At 31.6% G+C, this 22886-nt stretch overlaps 2 protein-coding genes across 2 annotated transcripts; one reads left to right on the top strand and one right to left on the bottom strand.

Annotated features, from left to right (window-relative positions):
* The first annotated feature begins 170 nt into the window (after nucleotides 1-170).
* Nucleotides 171-9827, top strand: LOC115886823. The gene is made up of 2 exons (XM_030906126.1): nucleotides 171-489; nucleotides 9425-9827. Exons 1-2 carry the CDS (start codon nucleotides 265-267, stop codon nucleotides 9698-9700), a joined length of 501 nt encoding a protein of 166 aa, XP_030761986.1. The 5' UTR covers nucleotides 171-264; the 3' UTR covers nucleotides 9701-9827.
* On the bottom strand, nucleotides 9732-21354 carry LOC115886822 (E3 ubiquitin-protein ligase RMND5A). Its single transcript, XM_030906125.1, has 6 exons — nucleotides 21147-21354; nucleotides 20714-20960; nucleotides 20336-20643; nucleotides 19894-20168; nucleotides 19686-19840; nucleotides 9732-10569 (listed from the first exon to the last, which is right to left on the bottom strand). Exons 1-6 carry the CDS (start codon nucleotides 21280-21282, stop codon nucleotides 10506-10508), a joined length of 1185 nt encoding a protein of 394 aa, XP_030761985.1. The 5' UTR covers nucleotides 21283-21354; the 3' UTR covers nucleotides 9732-10505.
* Between the last annotated feature and the right edge of the window lie 1532 nt (nucleotides 21355-22886).

Raw genomic sequence — 22886 nt, 5'->3', positions numbered from 1 at the left:
AGAACTAAATATAAGTGTATTTGGTTTATATTTTTACCCCGTGTACCTACGCATATACATATATGTATATTCTTCAATGTCAGATAAAACTAATAAATTTGTAAATATTATCAAATAATTATAAATTGCGGGTTAAAAGGCAAATTTTCGTAACAACAAATTGTCAATAATAATAAAATTAAGAACTTCGAAAGTAGTTCAAAACTGTAAAGAATTCTTGAAAGATAAGCTTCGTCCTAGTAACATAATTTATTTCTAGACAATATGAAAGTACTTATTAGCTTAATAGTTTTGGTTAGTTTCAGCTCGATATCTTATGGTGCCTATAACAGTTATTATGACAAACACAGTAATTCCAATAATGGACAAGAGCAATTGGAATGGTCTGATTACAGGTATTCGATAAGCGCAGGGAGTTGTAGTGGAAGAAAGTTGGTCGAGGAAGACGTTCAAAAAAATGCTGATCCCTTCACTATTAAAAAATCCACGGTAAGTGTAAATATTAATTTAATATTGAGGATACGGTTACTACGTACCTCTGATCGGGCTGGTGCTAAAGGGTATAGGGGCTCGTGCCCACCCACCGCCAAGATAAAATGACGATATTTTATGTTACATTTTAAACGATCAAATAATAACGCTCAGGAGCCGCAAATACACCCAGACTAAATACATATACCGAGTGTTTCTCGAGAGTGGCTCACCTCTATAATTTTTTAAATTTTTCAGATAAAAAACGAGATTTGATATGTTAGTATATGATATAAATTAGAACCGATTTACGTATTCAATTGTTTTTGGCCACTTCCTGTTTCACAAGAAATTACTATAACTTTTGATTTTTAAATGACACTCTGAATAGAATGACATATCATATACCAACTTTTGACATTCTTGCATTTTTATGGTTTATTTGAAACGATTCAAAAATATGTGGTTTATAACGATAATTTTGCTCGAAATACAAAGTGTGTGGTACCAAATTATTCGTAAAAAAATATTTTTCCAAATATGCTAGTGCCACCCCCGTCCCGTTTGAAAAAAACTGAGAAATGATTAAAAATACGATTTGGGTATCTTTTAACCGGCCAGGACAAGACACTTAACATATTAGACGATCAAATCTATTTTTTCAAGGCTCCATGATTAAAAATCAGTGTTTTAAACACAACCATGGCATATTGATTATTACTATTATTGATTATAAATTTCAATCGGCCATGGCACACCATGGCAGATTGAAATTTAAAATACGATTTTTTAAACAAAAATGTGAACAGTTGACATATGATACAGCATTCTATTCAGAGTGTCATTTTCCATCGAATAAAGTAAAAAAAAAATACCGAAGATGCCATTTAAAAATCAAAAGTTACTCATTTCCGGTGAAACAGGAAGAGACCAAAAAGTATTGAATATATGAATCAATCCTAATTTTTGTCATATACTAACATACCAAATTTCGTATTTTTTTCTAAAAAAAAAATAACAAAGTTACAGGGGTACTTTTTGTGAGGTCATAAATATTAGCCTTTTGAGGTCATAAATATTACCCCTTTTTGTGAGGTCATAAATATTAGCCTTTCAGATTTTTGAAAAAGTTTATGGGTTAATAGATATTTAAAAAAAACAAAGTTTGACTATTTCAACAATTGTCTCTAATTCCATTATAATTTATTTTAAACAAAAAGATTTTAGAGCCTGTCATTTTTGACATATGACACAAACACATGTTTTTTTTTTAAATGGAAACCATAGTTGGCCAAGCTTTTCAGCCATATAGCCTATAATTCTCACTACTGTTTAACCAGCGGATCTGAAGCTACGGAAGGAATGCGAGAAAAAAAATCGATATTGCCACGTTTATCTATAAAATTGCAAAATTGCCAGACATGAACTATAAATTTCATACATTTTTATTATATATTAGTTTATAGTAATGTGCTTAGCATATATTCTGACGTATATTACTAAGGAATTTTAACGTAGTTCATATTGTTCGATATGTTTTATTTAATAACTTATTTCTTTCATTCTGTATAATCTGCTTATTATGGAAGGTGAAGATTTTTCAACGATAACACTGGCAAACCGGCATCGCCGCGCATGGCCGCCTATTCATCGAACATGATTGACGAGAGTACGTCACAGGATTTGTTACCACGCGGTTGCCATGGCTTTTACGCCTTTCCTATTCGCTATCTTTATCCCCAACTTCAGGGTCTCTTCTGAAAAGAATAGAAATATTGAATACTATTGAAATATCCAGTGGCGGTGTCATTCTTTTGATCATTATTACTTTCTTTCATTATTTTATACCGGTTATCCTAAATTTTATTCCTATATTTTTCCTATATTTAATAGTTAAGTTGTGTTTTATTGTTTTGTTATCATGTTATAATGTTTTTCGTTCGTAGTTTTTAATTATTAATATTAAGTTTGATCGTATATTTGTGTTTTAAAATGAATAAATTTGTTAAGGGTAAGACGCTACATAGCCAGACAAGAGAAATAATAGCTAATTTATATAGGTAAGTAGAATAATAATAATATATGTAATTATTAGAATATTAAAATTAAATATTTGCTAAAATGAAAAGCACGCATTTTACCTAAATATTTTAGCTAAACTAAAATAAATATAAATAAACGTGGATGAAATCTCATTTGGTTTATTTCCTTGTGTTCATAATAGGGTTTGCGATGAAGAAGCTACAGAGAGTTCGCTTAAGTTGCCGCTTAAACGTAAACTTGAGCGGATATCTCTTTATACCGGAGTTAGCGCATCGGCTATAAAAAATTCACACAGAAGATAAAAAAGGGTTGGAAACTAACCCCGATAAAATGATATCCAGCCCTGGAAAGAAACGACCACGTGAGACTGCTGTTGAAAAGCTCCACGACTTTGATTTCCAAGTGGTCAGGTATTTGATAAATAGATTTTATCTCGAATTCAAAGTCGTCCCCACAATTAGAAAGCTTTTGCAAAAATTGCAGGAAGAATCGAATTTTCCTTTGGTAGGGAAACGCTTAGGGGGTTATTAAAATCAAATGGATTTTTTTGGCGTAAATGTCAAAATAACAGAAAAATACTAATGGAGCGGCCCATTATATTGCAGAGAGAGATATAAATATATACGCGAAATTCGAAAATATCGCCAAGTATTATCTATTTGGATGAAACATGGGTAGACAATGATCTAACCTTTAAAAAGTGCTGGAGGAGCGATACCATATCTGGTTTAATAGGCAATATTGGATTTACTGGTGAGTAAAATTATGTTTTGTATGCGCTTCCAAAGATTTTTTTTTGCTGGAAATAGTTATATCTAAAATTATGTATATGTTTTATAGAAAAAAATATAGTTAGTACCATAGATTTAGGAAGAATGTCTTTGGTTAGTACAGATATATAAATAAATATACCTCAAGACTCAGTCTTGATTATCTTCTGATGATGCTAACATGGTTAGCGAAACGTGCGTCCAGTGTAAAAGTAAAGGTGTTTTGGTGTATTGTGCTGATTTAGTGTTTTATTTTGCTGTGTAAGACCAAAGGTTCCAACTCCCATCAGCTGAAATTATTTCTTCTATTATATCTATTAACAACACATAATAATAAAATGATTCAAAATATTTAAGGGAGCTTTAATAAAAGCTTTTAGTGTTTATCTGCTAACTCAACAGTAACGATTCAAACAGCATAAGTTTTTTGAAAAAAATTATTAATCTGAATATTATATTTATGATACACATTTTTTTCATAAAACATCGTACGCCCATGCCTATTTTATGAATGAAATTGGGCGTGTTTTGTTTACAACTGCGTTACCCTGCCGACACCCCGTAGCTTCAGATCCGTTGGTCACACTATACGTAAGTTATTTCAGAAAAGGTTCAAAAAATCCGCCATTGTTTTGAGTACATAAATGCATCTTTTTAAAACTGAATTTCTAGCTATTCTCACAGAACGACCGGTCGACTTAATTTAACTTCTCCTGTACCGCCTCTTCGAGTGCCCTCCCTTAATTCATAAGTTCTTTTCTATACTTTGTTAACCATACCGTATAAAAAATCTAAAATGGATAGGTCAGGTGATCAAGGAAGCCCATGCAATTGGTCCACCTCTTCCTATCACTCAGTTTGCATAATTATGATATAAATATTTTTTAACATTTCATTATGGGGGAGGGGGGGAGGTGTGTCATAATGAAAGTCATGTTGGAACCACTCTTTGGATGAGCGAGTATCTAAATTTATCTTTTCTAACATGTATCCATAGATAACCGAACTAATGCATGTATCTTTTCAACGTATCCTCGAAAATCTATGGACAAAAAAAGTTGAACTAATAATCCTACACACTTTCCTTCATTTGAAAAATTCATATTTACAATTTTTGTTTATTGGTCCAAAGTTTGGATGTGACAGTTTGTCATCTCTGAGAGCAACGAGGAGAACTTGTTTCCATGGCTAAGTGAAATCGTTTAAAAATTATAAAAATTGGCTATAACTCAGTAATTTTTCGAAAAAAAGTAGTTCTTATATAGCGGAAAAGCTTGAAAAATGGCGCTTTTTATGAAGTCATTCCCAACTATGGTTTCTATTTATAAAAAAACATATGTTGTAATGGTTTGGTTGTGTAATAGGACAAAAATGACAGGCTTTAGAAAAAAAACGGAGAACGCAATCTCATTAAGGATGTGATTATCTACAACTTTTACCTGAAAACTTTTTGTCTAAAATAGATTATATTGGAATTAAGAACAATTTTTAAAATCGCCGAAATTCGTTTTTTTTCGAAATATCTAGTAGCCATGAACTTTTTCAAAAATCTAAAAGGCGCATATTTATGACCCCACAAAACTGCAATTCTTTTCCCATTTAACAGCCTCTCTATCTCCAATAGTTTTAATTTTAAATATTATATGAAATTGGGTACATTGGGGTCTTCCATAGCTTCCTGTGAATCAATTTTTGTCTCATTAACTAATATAGATATCAACGTAGCATGGTTTGTGGAGTTTGGTTTGGTTGCAAAAAACTTTCCTATGAGACAATATTCACCATCGACTATTTGCACATACTAAATACCTAGATGAATGTCTTCTTTGCTTACTTCTCAATCGCTCTATATGTTGGTTTTCATCAGGGTAGCCATTCCAAGTAGCCAAAATTCCAATTGAATTTGAACTGTAATTTATCTAGGTCTGGCAACAGATAACTGCTGCAAATATCTGAATAAATCTAGCTGTGGTGCCATTTCGTTCAGTACTGTATACTTACACGTAATTTAAATATAGGTAAATTTGATTTTTTCATTACTGTGGTATAATTGCTGAAATAACTGTCTCTAAATTATTCAACTTAAAACTAGAAAAGCATCATACCCCCTTCAAAACTATTAATTTGGTAGAAAAGGTAACAAAGAGCAATTTGTCAGACACAATAATTCCTTTACTCTTTGTAAATCTAATGTAGGAAATCAAGAGCAAATCTAATAGACTGATATTAATAGACAAAGAAGGAAACATCTCAGAAAGTATAGACATATAAGATTCACCGTTGACAAAAAATGTGATTGACTCCAAGCACAGAGTGTCATTTTCTATCGAATAAAGTAGAAATATACCGGGGGTGCCATTTAAAAATCAAAAGTTGTAGGGTAGACGCACCATTTGTGGTCATTGACCCTGTTGTAGCCACTTCTTTAAAAAATCTTAAAAATTAAGCTTTTTCAAGTCATTGTGACAACCGTGCATCTATAATTTTCTAAATTGATATATCCAGCGTCATATGCAATAGAAAATATTCAAATTTGGTGTAAAAGTCGGCCGTTAGACCAAAAAGTAGTAGCACATATTTACTAGATGCTGTTTTCTTAACCCATTTCTTAAGGATAGCTAGGTAAGTAGAACTCAAATTATTAACAATAATCTGTATTGGGGTTTAATTTTCCATGATTTTTATAAATAATATACATCTGGCAACTGTTTTTTAAATTTATTACATTCAAATAATTAATATTTAGGATTTATTTCTGTAGCCACAAAAGGCGTAATTAAATTTTAATTATGTTCTACTTGTAGCCAGGTTATGGCCAAAAATGGTGCAATCGAAATCTAGTTGTGACCACATATTATTTAGATTTATAATGTAAGTGCAAACGACGGATAACATAATATGAAGAACATTTTATTTGTTATTATTTAGCTTTTAATAAAAACTGAATAATAGTACCTAAATATAATATCCCAAATACAATTATCGGCCAAGATTACCAATCTGAACATATACCGTCATCAATTTTTTCTTCAGATGCGAAAACGAATATAGCAAAATAATATAGATATAGAACTAAATGGAATAAATATGAACGAATGCGATGAAAATAAAAATTATGAGAATTCAAAGGAAGATGATTCAGGACCACTAGACCAAACCATGCAGGAAAAGGACTAGTAGACATAATTATGAACTTAAGGATGATGCCCGGGAAGATGTTAATCTTTAAAAAGAAAGAGGCTAAAATCTACCATCAGTCATTACCTATGATAAGTGGGTTGAATTAATGAAGAGAAAGGAGAAAAAAACAAAAACTGGCAATAAAAACTTTATAAAAAAGAAAACAATTAAAAAAAATAAAATTTAAAGAAAATAAAGATCTTTCTAGTAGAAATGAAAACGAGAAACCAACGCCATCTTAAACTTCTGTGACATCTGCTGAATTAAACATAGGAAATTTTATTATTTTAAAGTACGGGAATCAGTTGAATCCAGGAAAAATATTACAAATTGAAAATAATGAATATTATAGCTGCGAAGCTGCGCAATGGTTCAAATCTGCGGCAATTGGAAGTAAAAATGACTTGCTTTGGTACAAACTGCGTGTTATAACAATGAAAATTGATGAATCTAAAAAAAGTCAATTCAAGAGACATATATGTGGTTACCTGAACTAACAAATATTCAAGAATATTCTGATAAATTAGTGTACTTTTCTTATTGTTCCTCACAGTAGCATTAATATGTACCTAATTTTTATTTGACATTTGTGTAACAGATAAAAAGCAAAATAAGGTATTAGGTATCACTTGATTTGTTTTAAGATAGGAATAAACGTTCATGTTTTTTTTGTTAAAAATATAAACAATTAAGTACCAAATGTCTTTTTTTTAAAGAAATTAATAAATAAAATAATATTATTTGCTTAGTTATCTGCAAAATTCAATATAGAGAATATTTTTGCAAGAATGTGGCCACAAATGGTAGCAAATGTGGCCACCTTGTGCCAAATGTGGCCACATTTGCTACATGGGAAAAATCGTATGTTTTCATAAAATAATTATTTTCTGTTTATTAAGAATACAAATCTTTACAATAAAAGCAGATTTTGAAAGAAAAATGTTTGGAGAAGCACCAAAAATTTTGTTTTATCTCCAAAATTAACTACAAATATTTTTTCTGATAAGTCAAACTCTAAAAATCCCTTAACCTGGCCACAACCGGTGCTTCTACCCTAGTCATATCCGGTGAAACAGGAAGTGACCTACAACAATTGAATACGTCAATCAATCCTAATTTATGTCATATAGGTACTAACATACCAAATCTCGTTTTTTTACTTGAAAAAATAAAGTTATAGGGATGAGCCACTTTTGAGACGCATCCGGTATATTAACTCGATCTGAAGACTAGGAATCCTGTTGCAGATACAAGGTTAAAAACCGTTACAAAATCATCCTCTTTGATAAGACGTACTGTGTTTTGTATTGAAGACGATAGTCGGCAATACAACTGTTGTAGTATTTGTTCATACCTGCTCCTAGCAGAATAAAGAACAAGACGCCTGGACGACCTAAAAACCGACCTAGAAATCTAAAATATAAAGACCTAAACCGTATCCCGTCACACAGAGCCTTTGAAAGGACGCATATGAGACTGTCTTGCCTTAAAAGCGCGCCTCTTTTTCAGCAATAATTATACTGCCCAAGGGCAGACAAGTGCGAGAGTGTACTCATAGAGAAATCATACTTTTTTTTGTTTCTCTGGCCCTCTCCCTCGCCCTCAGAGCACTCGGTCTAGAGCGGGCTCTACCTTCATAAATATCAGTAGGTTAGTGAACTACCACGGATAAATATCGGGTATGTGGCAGTCCGATTGCACGATGAATTCCGTAAAAAACAAATGATTTTGACATTACCTGAAGGGTTAATACCCTTGAGAATCCGATATGAAAGATCAGATATGCGCCGTTTGTGATACTAAAATATCTGTACTCTGAAGGACAGAGCCAGCGCGGCGGATAAGTAATGTCATATCTGGACTGCGGGACTGATCGCTTGCGTGTATGGGCGGTTAAAATGAAATCGAGAGTAATACACTATATATACATATATAAATGATATAGTGTATTATACAACATATGTATAATATATTAGTATTTATATATACCGGGTGCGTCTCAAAAGTGGCTCACCCCTATAACTGTTTTATTTTTTTAGTTAAAAAACGAGATTTGGTATGTTAGTATATGACATAAATTAGGATTGATTGTTTTCGTTCACGACTACAACTTTTGATTTTTAAATGTCACCCTCGGGATTTTTTACTTTATTCGATAGAAAGTGTCACTCTGAATAGAATGACATATCATATGCCAACGTTTGACATTTTCGCATATGGTTTATTTGAAATTATAACGGTTCGTAACGAAAATTTGACTTGAAATACTAAGTGTGTGGTATCAAATTATTCGTAAAAAAATGCTAAATATGCTAATGAGCCACCTTCGTTCCGTTTGAAAAAATTGAGATATGTTTAAAAATACGACTTGAGCATTTGGAGAAGGCACTAAAAACATTAAACCATGAAATCTATTTTTCCAAGGCTCCTTGATGAAGAATTAGTGTTTTTTGCATAGCCATGGCACTCTAGATTTTTAAAGTACTACTTCTAGAATTTTAAAATACAATTTTTTATTAAGTGAGAATGTCAAAAGTTGACATATGATATGACATTCTATTCAGAATGTCACTTTCTATCGAATAAATTAAAAAAATTTCGAGGGTGCTATTTAAAAATCAAAAGTTGTAGTAATTTTGTAGTAACCGAAATCAATTGAATATGTCAATCAATCCTAATTTATGTCATATACTAACATACCAAATTTCGTTGTTTTATCTGAAAAAATAAAAAAAGTTATAGGGGTAAGCCACTTTTGAGACGCACCCGGTATACTACAGTTGCAGATATATTATAATCCTCACTTCCAAGAACACTAGTTCTTTAAATATTTTATTTGGAAACTATAGTTAAAGTTAAAATTATAATCATTTCTAATTTAATAGTGGTGGTGTAAAAAATAAAAATATTTATTTACCAATTATCATATTAAGTGGTTAATATATTTTTTTTGTTTGCAGTATTCCTGGTTAGGAAGAGGGATGTTTGTCATTACTTGCATTAAGGTAAACAATCAGATGCCCAGAGACAGAGATGCAGGAGAGGCTAGAATTATTGAAGGAGGTGTTGGCCAGGGTTCCGTCAAAATAGAAATGACATCGAAAAACTCTAAGGGATTATACTTCACGGTTGAAATCTGGGGCCAAGAAACAAGTCAATCGTCAGGAATAGCTGTTCTATCCAACACTCCTCAAAAAATATTATATATGGGTGGAAAGAAATACTGTGAATGTTAAAAAAAGTTTTTCTAGTACAGTAAACAGTTAGTAATGTTTACAATTTATTTTGACAAATGGTTATCTAATGTTTGTACACAATATATAATTTATCTACGAAATATAATTACAAGTGAACAGAAACAGACAGCTTTAAAATTTATTTATATCACATTTTTTAATCCAATAGAAACACCAACTAAACAAATAAGTTTATGTATTATTTCATATTGAATACATTGAAAATATTACAAACAAAAAAAATGTTCATACAATTATTAGGAATAGGCAAAATATAAATACATTTCAAAGTTTATTGTTGCTAGAAAATAAACATTAAAACCCCATAAAGAAAACACCATCTTATAGTAAATCATAAACCGTTTACTAATAAGTTTGTATATCTTATAAGTAATATATTATAAAATCTTACGTCTTATAAATATTCAAAAACAAAATAATCGACTTTCAGAGATCACAAAAATTTGTTAAATAAATTTAGTAACTATTATTCTAACCTGTCACTACCTATATAAGAACAAATAAAAAAAATGTTGAAAGTATAAAATTTCGTACTATAAAAACACTGTGGCAATTCCTCTAACGATTTTTTAAAAGACAGTAACAATGGCAGTCATGGTTTCGCAAATAGAAAGTTTAATATTAAGAAATAATACCAAAATATCATTAGATAGTATTTCTAGGAGATGAATCTCCCTATGAGGTTAAAATCGATAAATACTCACAGAAGCTGTATCCCCTAATAAGTAGTGCCAAGCTAAAATAATATTTATCTTGACATGTAACTGATGTAGTTTCTAGAAGTTCAAAAGTATATTAACCTAGCATCCTGAGGTGCCTGCTCCATTGGACAATATGGACATTTCATTCTGTAAAAATTATTAGGGTAAACATAAAATGAAATACATCTAATAAGTAAATTGTTATGAACAGGAAATTTAAATGCACCATGGTGTATTTAAACTTAAGCTGCCACTATACCAAACAAGTCTGCCACTATACCAAACAACAGCAAAATCACTTGTTGATTCCTTTTAATCAAGTAAAATTGGTAACAGGTTCAAAAGACAGTTCATCAAAACTCACATTTCCCACAACAATCCACACCAAAACAATCGAATATCACTTAAACTAGAGTGTAGAATGTAAAATGAGCGGAGAGGGGGGGGGGTAATCACCGTGACCTTAAATAAGATCAACTGTGTATTAGGGTGTCCGTTATTTCCCAAGTTGATTCTTTTTTTGCTGCCGCCCTCTGAAGTTTTAGTTTTTGGACTAAAAAAAAAATAGCAACGTAAACAAGCTCTTAATTTTGAATTTAAACCGTGCCGGAATCATGATATTTTTCCCATTAACATGGAATTTTCTAAACTTTTCCATTTAATTTTTTATCTCCAAAGCAAATGAACCTACACCTGCGACAAAGGCATATTCTAATACAAAATTTTACGCTCTACAAAAAAGGTTCTTACGGTTTTTTCCATAAAAACATTCTTTTAAAAGTTATCCGCGGGCAAAGTTATGCACATAGCTTATAATCAAATTTTTCTATCATTCACTGCAAATTTTAATTGCGCCTTTTGATTTTGACTAAAAAGGGATCTAGAGCCATACTTTTTTCAATAAAACAATATTTCTTTACCAACTTTAATATGCAAAACTAATATTGCGCCATCTATGATCAATTGATCAAAACTATAATTTAAGGTTGTTGTTTCATTGTCTTTCAGTGTTCGAAAATATGTGTATCAATTGAAAAGAATGAACAAATTTCGAGTGGTTTTTATGGTAAATATTACTTGTATCGAATTAATTAAATTAATTTAATCGTGAATTTAATTTAATTAATTAATAATTTAACTTAATTAATTAATAATTTAACTTAATTAATTAATAAGTTAACTTAATAATTTTATTTAATTAATAATTTTATTTAATTAATTCGATACAAATAATATTTAAGATAAAAACCACTCGAAATTTGTTCATTCTTTTCAATTGGCACACATATTTACGAACACTGAAAGGCAATGAAACAATAACCTTAAATTATAGTTTTGATCAATTGATTATAGATGGCGCAAAATTAGTTTTCCGTATTAAAGTTGGTAAAGAAATATTGTTTTATTGAAAAAAGTATGGCTCCAGATCCTTTTTTAGTCAAAATCGAAAGGCGCAATGAAAATTTGATTATAAAATATGTGCATAACTTTCGCCGGAAATAACTTTTAAAGGAATGTTTTTATGAAAAAAACCAAAAAGACCTTTTTTGTAGAGCGTAAAATTTTGTATTAGAATATGTCTTTGTCGACGCTGTAGGTCCATTTGCTTTGGAAATAAAAAAATAAATGCAAAAGGTCAGAAAATCCCATGTTATTTAAATGCGAAAAGTATCCTGACTCCGGCACGGTTTAAATTCAAAATTATGAGCTTGTTTACGTTGGATATTTTTTTTAGACCAAAAACTAAAACTTCAGAGGGCGGCAGCAAAAAAAGAATCAACTTGGGAAATAACGGACACCCTACTGTATATGTTATTAAAGTAATACCCTTCTTATGGGATCTTCCTATTGTAGGGAAGACAGGGTATTCCCATCCTCCTCTGACAGCAGATATTCATCCTCCGAGGAGTGGACATCTACCTCCTACGATGGTATACACTAGGGTGGTCGTTAAAAATTATTTTTTTTCGGCGCCCCAAAAATTCTTCCTTTTGACGAAAAACTACGGGGATTTTTTTTGTTTTTTTAACAAAAATAACGCGTGCCGACAGCCAATTGAAGTTTGCTAGGAAGTGACAATTTCAATTGGCAGTCGGCACGTGTTCTTTTTGTTTAAAAATAAAAGAAAAAAAAATACCCGTAGTTTGTCCCCAAAAGGAAGGATTTTTGGAAAAAAATAATTTTTAATGCCCACTCTAGTATATCTACACCCTTCTCCAGTTGAGGTTTGGCCCTCCGGCTCCGTGCCCCTCAGAGTCGAGGAGCTTGTCTCCGGCTGAGGTACCCGTTAAGTAGAGGCTAGAGGATCTGTCTCCATTTTCTCCACATCTTTAACTCCTAACCTAACTGGCGTTTTCCCGAATCTATAACAGAGGATATCTCTCTCCTTTTCTCCTTTTTTTTTGGTCTGTCTTCTTGGATTTGAGGTCAATTAATAAAAAAGAGAGTTGCCTCTCCTGTAGTTCCCTTTGGGATTGGTCCCTTGGAACTTGCACTGTTAATGTTCTCAGTTTTGCTAGGTGGTTTCCCTCCAGCTTCACTATAAGACTTAGTCCGTCCACTTCTACAGAGCCTCGCATGTAGAAGTAAAAGGTAAATACAACGGGGTGCCCCCTCGTTGAGACGAGGAAAAACTAGTCTTCAATCTAGCCACACACGTCCCTTTGACCTGGTCCCGCCATGGTAGTATTTAGGATTTTGATGAGGTCTCCTCTAGGTCTGGGCAATTAATCCAACCCCCCCCCCCCCACCTCCATGCCTTATGCCGGTTAGACATGACCACAGACCCTAGATCATATATACTTATATATATATATATATATATATATATATATATATATATATATATATATATATATATATATATATATATATATATATATATATATATATATATATATATATATATATATATATATATATATATATATATATATATATATATATATATATATATATATATATACGTGGATAAATCAACGCCATAAGTTTAGTATTAAAAAATATGTCTCCAACATCACGACATGCCATTTTCAAACCTTTTTTATTGCACTTATGAAACGTTCAATAGGTTTGTCTTTCTCGAGGATCTTACTTTGCGCATGCGCATTAAAAGTTTCACGTATTTCCAAAATAGTCACAATATTATACGGTTTAGAAAGTACAAATTATACATTATTATGGAAACCAACTTTTCCTTGTCATCATATTGTCATAATCATATGTCATAATCTTATTTCCATTGTGTAAGGGCGTTTTTATTTTAAAAATTGTATTAATTACTCTTTTATCGACCGCTTTTATATAGCCAAGCATGCAAGTGTGTTCAGTGAGAAGTTAATTTTAAGTTTGTGCAACTATATTTCTATTTTTTTTTCGTTGGACTTTCTAAATACTCGTAAAAATTACTAGAAAAGTGTTTAGTGTGTGAAAGTTCTAATATAAAGGTCTCCGAATTATCTTTTCATAGGCAAATAAAGTATTCAGTTGTTCTTTTATTTATATTAAGCCACATGCATACTTTCCGGTTAGATTTCCTAAGAATATTGATATTCATATGGAGTGGCTAAATGTATTTTTTATATAATTTAATTTTTGCGACAGTAAACATTCAATTTATTGTTCAAATAAAAGCATTTTACAAATTAAATTTTTAAAATTAATGTTCAAAGGCGCGTGGACGATAGGTCCTCGACAAGGATAGATAGAGTAGAAGCACCGCGTGTGTGCAATTAAAAAAGAAGATAAATGGATGTCGTTGATATGTTTGCGACAGTTTCCATAGTGATTTACTTATCCACATAAGTATATATGATACGGTATAGGGCCATGGCTTTGAATAAGAAGACTAAGGAAGGAGCATATCAAAAATCTTAGGTACACCGCGATGGGCCTCAAATATGGCCGACTTAAATTCCGGTTTATCAGTGTCGTTCTAATTTTATTTAAAAAATATAAAACTATGATGTAGGGTAGACGTGGGATAGACTCAATAATTTTTTGTTTTATTTTACGTTGTGAATAAATGTTGGTAGTTATTAAAATTGTTATAAAATATATAATTCTAATAAAAATAGATAAGTTATAATAAGTATTTATTAACACAAACATCCGATACGCTACTGAAGCAGGTAAGTCAAATTAACGTATCTAAATTCTTTGACATCTAATCTTTGACAAGTAATAAATAAAAGCTAAAATGCAAGAAAAATATATAATTTAGTTAATTTAAGTGAATTTCATAAATGATCGGTTTACTACACGTATGTATATTATATAGTCACTTACTAGCGAAAAGTTGTTCCATTATTTCACTCAATTTTTGCCGAGATCTACCGCACGCTACACAACCAACTATTTTAGAGTCTTTTCGATAAATCGCGATAGTGTCACTGTTAATTTAAGTTCTGCCACAATTTCCATCTAGATTTACTACCTTTATACAACTATCAGTAGTAGAATAAATAATAAATAACATAAAATAAGCTCCTTAAAGACTGACAAATCCACAAAATTTCAAATCAAATTCAAATGTGTCAAATGAATCGTCAAACAGAACTGTCAAGGATCCCCACCCTAGAGAGCTTTTATGGTGGCTTTTCCGCCCACCATGCATAAATACATGGATAGCATTATGCTCCTTCCTTAGTCTTCTTATTCAAAGGGCCATGGTACAAAGAAAACAAAGTATGATCGATAGCGGCCCCAATTTCGTTCAGTTTGCGCATATCACCTGTGACGTCATATGCCATACAAAAAATATCCACTAATAAAAAAATGACCTAAAATAGGGAAGAATTAGGACATTACCCCAAAAGTTATGTCAAATCATCGAGCTTGACATTTGAAAAATTATTTTCACCTTCGCGCGGAGCTTGCCGACCAATGGTGCCGTTTATCACATGTGACGTAGTGGCCAACCTGCGCAATATCATACCTTGTTTTCTTTGTATCATGGTATAGGGCCTGGTATGACAGAGAGGGTAGTCCCATTCAGCATCGGTTATATGTCTTGGTGCTCACTGACCACGACACTACAGCCAGGTACAAAACAGCGAGATGCTCCTTAGACCCAGTCAAAGTACCAGAAAGAATTCCCTCCGGCACCCGACTAGGAGTTTCCTCACCAACGGCAAGTTCACGCATCTTATAGGGAAAGATCGCTTATACTAAGAACTAAGCTTAAGCAAATCATTTTGCATAGCATCAACAAATTATTTAGAAATGGCGCGTAGAGCAGTTTTATGTATATTTAACAAAACTTTAGTTGCACGTCATCAATGACACCATGCGTCGTCTTATGGAGTTTGCTGGTGGTCGTATTATAATGTGCAACCAAAGTTTTGTTAAATATAACTATATATGAATTTTAAAGTTATCCACGAGGTTATACACAGAAGTCGCGTCATCTGCCTACTGAATTCTGAATCAAAAGGGATTCTTTTTCAGACTTTTCAATTTGTTGACGAAATAAATAATTAGTAAGGCATTTTTGTTTTTATTAAAATTTTCAAAGGTTTAGCCGTGGAAATCAGGTTTCAAGAATTTCCAACCTTTATAACTTCATTTCCATAAATCAGGCGTATAAATGTAAAACCCGACAAGTCTATTGAAATAAATTTTACAGAATACACAAAAGATTATTTAAAATATTACGAATATTAAAAAGAATAATAGGTCTAAAGCACTGAATTTATCTAGTGCAGTAACCTTTACCTACAAATATCTACATATATAAAATGCTAATGTTTATCTGTGTCGTCTCTACTGAAGTAACGACTTGCTCTAGAAAGTTGCTTTTTTTACTAAAAGATAGCTAATTTGCTCTTCTAAAAACTGTCGTCGCCGGATTTTTTGCTTTTCATTTAATTAAAAAAAAATAAATAAAAAGTATTTTTTTCTGATGTCGTGGCGGATGCGCCAGGCTTCAACTAGTCTTGCACAAAAATGTAATTCAGGGAGTTTTTCTTGGGATAATGAATTAAAAGGTGTATAGAACTCAACAGTGTTCAAAAATGTGTGACTTGTCGTGTTTTGCATTTAAACGCCTGAAATGATAAATAATGTCGTCGTAAATTATATAGAAATCTTGTAAAAAACTCAAAAGGGTATCACATATATTAGTGTTTGCGACTCTAACGTTGACAGTCGCAAAATATTTTAAAACTAGGTCTAGACATATGTAAAAATACATATTTTTTTACTGACCAAATACAACAGAAATGCTAGACTTCTGTAAAATAAATAGAAGTTAATAAAATATAACCTCAGATTTTTCCAATTATAATTTATCAAGCACATTATTAATATACCAAAGTACCCTAAATAAAATAAAAAACAAAAAGATGTGTCTATTAAAATAAAACATTTTCTTGTTTAGTCCTCAATTGATATTATGGGGCATAAGTTAATATTCTTATAATAAAATAAAATATCTGAATAGTCTGGACGCCAGTACATGGTTTATACTTTGCTATTATATCTGCACAAATGTATACAGGGAATCCCAATATTCCGTGGACATAGAACTACTACGTATTTTTGGAATCAAAATATTGCAAACAGAAAATCTGTCGTCGAGAGTTGACCTCAAATCCAAGAAGGCAATAGAGAAAGAGGGATATATCCTCTATTATAGATAGGGAGAATACCGGTACCAGGTCTAAGGAGAGATGAAGTTAAAGAGGTGGAGAAAATGGAAACAGATCCTCCAGCCTCCACCTCATGGGCACCTCAGCCGGAGGCAAACTCCTCAGGTGTGAATGGCACGGAGAGCCAAATTCGAACCGTGGGAGGTTGTGTACCCTCGGAGGAAGAACTGTTGTCAGAGGGGGATGGGTTGGGCTGTACAGGGTGGGTCAAATTCGACGCCTTAAAATGGAAACACCCTTTTCTATAGGAGATACACGAAAACTAATATCGGTATCTGGAGCTCAATTTTCATCAAAAACATGATGGTGAAAACCGCACATCAATATCTGTTACTGTTTCGGAGCTACGGGGTGTTTTTCAAAAATGTGCATTTTTAACAAATCACTGTAACTTATTTGCTGTGGAAAATTTTGTATTTTTATGAAAACATTTCCAAAGCACATTTTTACGTAGAATTTAATGGTTTAAGTATATTTTTTTTAAATTAGTAATTTAAGAGTTATCAACAGTAAATTTGTTTTTTTATTTGGGACACCCTCTATATTTTTAATTAGCTGAAAAAAATTTAAAATTACCTTTCCAAAAATATAGCACACTTGATATTTTGTTATAATTCCCTTCGAAATATAGAATATTTAAAAGTTCGCCACTTTTAACTAGTAGCACAGCTAGTAGGCTTTGAACCCTTTATTGATGATATGCCCTTAATGGAACTCGAAAACATAGTTTTCCAGCAAGACAACGCACCGCCTCAGAACGCTGAAGTTGGCAGCAAATTTTTGCAGCCAATTTCAAGAATAATTGAATAGCTAACCAAGATCCCAGCCGTTGGCCGTCGAGGCCGCCTGACTTAGTGCCCATGGATCTAATCCTATGGATATATTTGCGGAAGAATAAAGGTTCCATATTCTTCCGTATAATCTAGACAAGAATTGGAAATACTTAGCAGTTATGAGAGGGTATCTTTCACCCCAACTGAGTTAATGAATTCCGCGAGAAATGTTCAAAAACGGCCCCGTCGGTTCATGGACAAACAGCAGACGGTCGATATGTCGAACACCTGTAGCAAAATCTCATGTCTTGGTTTGCTATTTATTTTTATTGTTATTAGATATAGTTTAAATGTGTTGATGTTGGTTAAATATATTTTAAATTGTTATAAAATTCTGCATCTCTCATAGCAAATATTATTTTCCTTTTAATTGATTCTCACAGCTAGAATTTTATTGCATTACAGCCGGTGCCGTTCAAAGCCTACTTATTTAAAGCGGGCGAATTTTTATATACTCTATATCTCGAAGAGGAATGGAGCAAAATATCAAGTGTGTTACATTTTTGGAAAGACAATTTTAAATTGTTTTCAATAAATTAAAAATATACAGGGTGTCCCATATAAGAAAGCAAATATTATATTGATAATTCTTAAATTATTAATTTTAAAAAAATTATACTTAAACCATTAAATTCTACGTAAAAAGGTGCTTTGGAAATGTTTTCATAAAAATACAAAATTTTCCATAGCAAAAAATTTACAGCGATTTGTTAAAAATGCATATTTTTGAAAAACACCCCGTAACTCCAAAACGGTAACAGATACCGATATGCGGTTTTCACCATCATGTTTTTGACAAAAAATAAGCTCTAGACACCAATATTAGTTTTTGTCTATTTCCTATAGAAAAGGATGTTTCCATTTAAAAGCGTCGAATTTGACCCACCCTGTACAATAGATCTTTAAGGTGGCAGTTATTAACCCCCCCTCTCATTCATTCTACATTCTACAATCATCATCAATAAATATCGAGTACAATTTTTTTTATAATTGTATTTCAATATCAAGTTAAAAAATATTAAGTTATTAGTTAATCACCAAATAAATATTTTTTAGTCACATATAAATTTTGATCAACTTCATGATGATATGAAAATATAAAAAATAACAACATTGCTCTCCTTCACCGTTTTGTCCCCCCATTTCCTTTTAAAAAAACGATGTACTTAAACAGCCGTTAAACGGTAGCCTACTAAAATGCCGTTAATAGATATTGTGACGTCGTTCATGTCGGCGGAAAGTAATGCCTAGCCTTAAGCTTTTTGCGAGAGCACCTGTGGGTCAGTGGCTGAGGCTATCGCTTCGTAAGCGGGAGAATGGTCTGTGTTTCAAATCTCACGCCGACCAAGACTTTTTTATATTTTTTTTGCTTCTAGCGTGATCTTATTGCATTGGTTTCACACTTTTTGGTTGGATTGGTTTAGTTATTTGGCGGGTTGGTTAGCGTGGTTATTTGGAGGGTGATAATTCATTGGTTAGTTGGTTATTTGGTGGGGTTGGTTGATTTTTACTAATTTATATTTGTTTTTTATATTTTTTATCAGTGTCGAGGTTAGTTGCGTTGGTTATTTGGTGGGATGGACAGCGTTGGTTAGTCCTTATAAAATTCCTATATTTCATAAAGCCGTCAAGTGCGTCACATCAACGACGTCATACCTATTAACGGCATTTTAGTAAGCTACCGTTTAACGGCAGTTTAAGTACAACCTTAAAAAAACTCTTAACAATATTCATTCAAATCAGTCATAAACACAGAACAACATATTCTGTTTTTACTTACTTGTTTCCATTACATAATTTTTGCAATGCATCCCTTGATATCACATGTCCACAAATCAATCTCATTGGGGGATTATTTTTGGTTGACTGTTGTCTTAAAATAGGGCAAGCAAACATAGAGTGATATCTATTATCTGTTCCTAAGTCAATTTCAATCTAAAAATACAAATCTATAAATATTTCATAACTAAAATAACACTAACGTTTACAGGTAATTCTTCACTGCCTTTCCATATTCCTGTTACTTGTCGCTGCATCATGACCTGTTTGATATTAAGTAGCGCAGGTATAGTTTGACAACCAGCATTTATACATGTAATTAGTGGACTATTTACACATACACCCAGTAATTGGCAAGCATCTCTAATAAACATTTCATAAATTTCCAGCCACATCTCACTATCAGAAGTAAAATAGGTGCTATATGGTGACTGAGTTATATCATTTTGTACATAAAGAAGCATTCCCATAAGTGTTTGTATATCTAAAAGCCAATACTTAGTTATAAAAATATTTTATACCATACACATCATATTTAAGTAGTATTTAATAGTGAAGTATATAAAGGCATAGAATATGATTTTGAATGTTATGCAAATATAAATTTAATTTTACCTATTTTTTTATCAAATTTTAAATTCAAGAACCTACCTTTTTCATGACGTTGGACAAATTTTCTAAAATAAGTTCTGGCATAGGTGATTGCATCTCCTTGGTAGGCTGGTCCTTTTCTAAGCAGTTCTATATATTTTAATTTGTGAATCATAAATTCTAGTGAAGAATTTTGTGCTTCTAATGCATAATGATGAGCAGTTGCCCAAGCTAATAAGGGTTCTAGGTCCTTATTTTTAAGACTTTCTGAGATATGGTGCAATTCAGTAAATGGTTCCTTTTCGTGGCTTTCTACATTTATATCTGATTCATCAGCTAGTGCATCAGCAATGTCATGCATACCTTGTCTGTAAAATATTTTATTTTATAACTTTCAATGTTCGATCTATAGTAAAATGTTAAAAAAAGTCACTTTACCTGTAATAATGTTGGCAAATAATTTTATTAATAATTTGGATCTTTTCTGCTGAATTAAATACATCTTCACGGCTACAAGCTGCAAAGTCTTGTACAAAATTTCGATCTATAGATTTGCCAACTTTAGAAACTGAGCTATGTAAATCTCTGTGTTCAGTTGCTAAACGTGAAATGGTATCTTTAACTTTAGTCATTGTCTGTTTGAGCAACTCCTGTTGAACATTTGTGAGGACATGATCCTCTGGAGCTAAAAAATTGTTCAGTAAAAATTAAAATATTGCTTGTTTTTATTAAATATTGTAAAATTAATTATCCAAATAGATATTTAAAAGAATTTACCGAATTTACTTAATCAAAAATATTTTGTACGCAATTATACACATTGGCTAAAAATAAAGACACAAGGTTTTAAACAAAGACTTTTACTACGTACCATTTTGTAATTCATTCTTGAGGTCGTCAAGTTGATTTACTAATTCAGATAATACTCGGTTTGAATGATCATTGATAGATTCAAATTTTGTTAATACTTTATCTACATCCTTTTCCACTGCTAAACAAGCTTCCATGTTTATTTTTCTTAAATTTTAATAAAAATACAAAGTACTAAACGTCAACGGTTCATTGACTTGCTGACGTTGACATTCTAAATGCCAAATGCCAACGGAGATTTTCGAGGAGAAAGAAATGCTTTGTAGAATCTATGGGTAGAATCCTTTTTTATGTACGGTGTATTTTAAGTTGCATAACATTAATCGTCAGAAAATTAATTGTCTACGGAAAAGATTAAACATAATATAAGAAAAATAATAAAATTAAAACTAGGTATATTATAAACGTTCGATCTACGCGAGGGTGTTTAAAATTCCATGGCAAATTTTCTGAAATATAAAATAAATTTTCTACGTTTTCGGTTTTAAATGGAACACCTTGTATGTTGTATGTTATTTATTTGAGATGAAAGAATTAAAACATTAACATTTTTTATATTTAAATTGTATTAAAATTTTTAAGATTACGTAGATATTCGCGGTAATTACATATCTTTTAACGGATCTATATCTCTGAAGAAGACATGCTATTTTTTTTCAACGTCTAAAATATTTTTTTAAACAATTTCAAATGTTGCAATTAATATAAAAAGATTTAAAAGTAATAGGTACTACTACGATTTAAAAAAAAATCATCCAGAATCACTGACACTTTTTTGAGCCCTCCTGTAGAAGTTAAAATATTTTCCTGAAATACATCCTGCATAAATATTATATGTATACATATTTTAGCGTTGCACAAACAAGATTCACAATTTTTTATTCTACGAGCTACAAAAAATGTCCGATGCACTATTGCCGGATCCTGTTATATCGAATGTTTCTCAAAAGTAGCTCACCCCTATAACTTTTTTATTTCTTTAGATAAAAAACGAGAGTGGTTACTTTAGTATATGATATAAATTAAGATTGATTGATGTATTCAATAAAATTGTTTTCGGTCACTTCCTGTTTCACCGGGGATTATCTACTATAACTTTTGATTTTTAAATGACACACTCGGTATATTTTTACTTTATTCCATAGAAAAACACAATCTGAAGAGAATGACATATAATATGTCAATTTTTGACACTTTCGCATATGATTTATGTGAAATTGTAACATGCGGTGCATAAAGACAATTTGATACCATACGAAGTGTGTGGTACCCTCGGTGGTACCAAATTATTTGTAAAAAATGCTTTCTCAAAATATGCCAATGAGCCACCCTTGTTTAATTTGAAAAAATTGAGATATGATTAAAAATATGACTTAATATGGGCATCTTTAAACCGGCCAGGACAAGACACGAAAAACATCAGACGATCAAATATATTTTTCCAAGGCACCTTGATTAAAAATTAGTGTTTTTAACACAACCTTGGCACTTTAGATTGAAATTTAAAATACGATTTTTTAAGCAAAACTGTCAAAAGTTGAGATATGTTATGTCATTCTATTCATAGTGTCATCGAATAGAGTAAAAAAATACGGAAGGTGCAATTTAAAAATCAAAAGTTGTAGAAGGGTTGTAGTAATTTTCGGTAAAACAAGAAGTGACATAATTGAATAGTTAATCAATCATAATTTATGTCGTAGACTAACATACCAAATCTTTTGTTATATAAAAAAATAAAAAA

This window comes from Sitophilus oryzae, unplaced genomic scaffold (genome assembly GCF_002938485.1).
Source record: "Sitophilus oryzae breed Bouriz unplaced genomic scaffold, Soryzae_2.0 scaffold_499_pilon_pilon, whole genome shotgun sequence".
NCBI lineage: Eukaryota > Metazoa > Arthropoda > Insecta > Coleoptera > Curculionidae > Sitophilus > Sitophilus oryzae.
The sequence above is the reverse complement of the archived record's forward strand: the minus strand, read 5'-3'. Positions and strand labels throughout refer to the sequence as shown.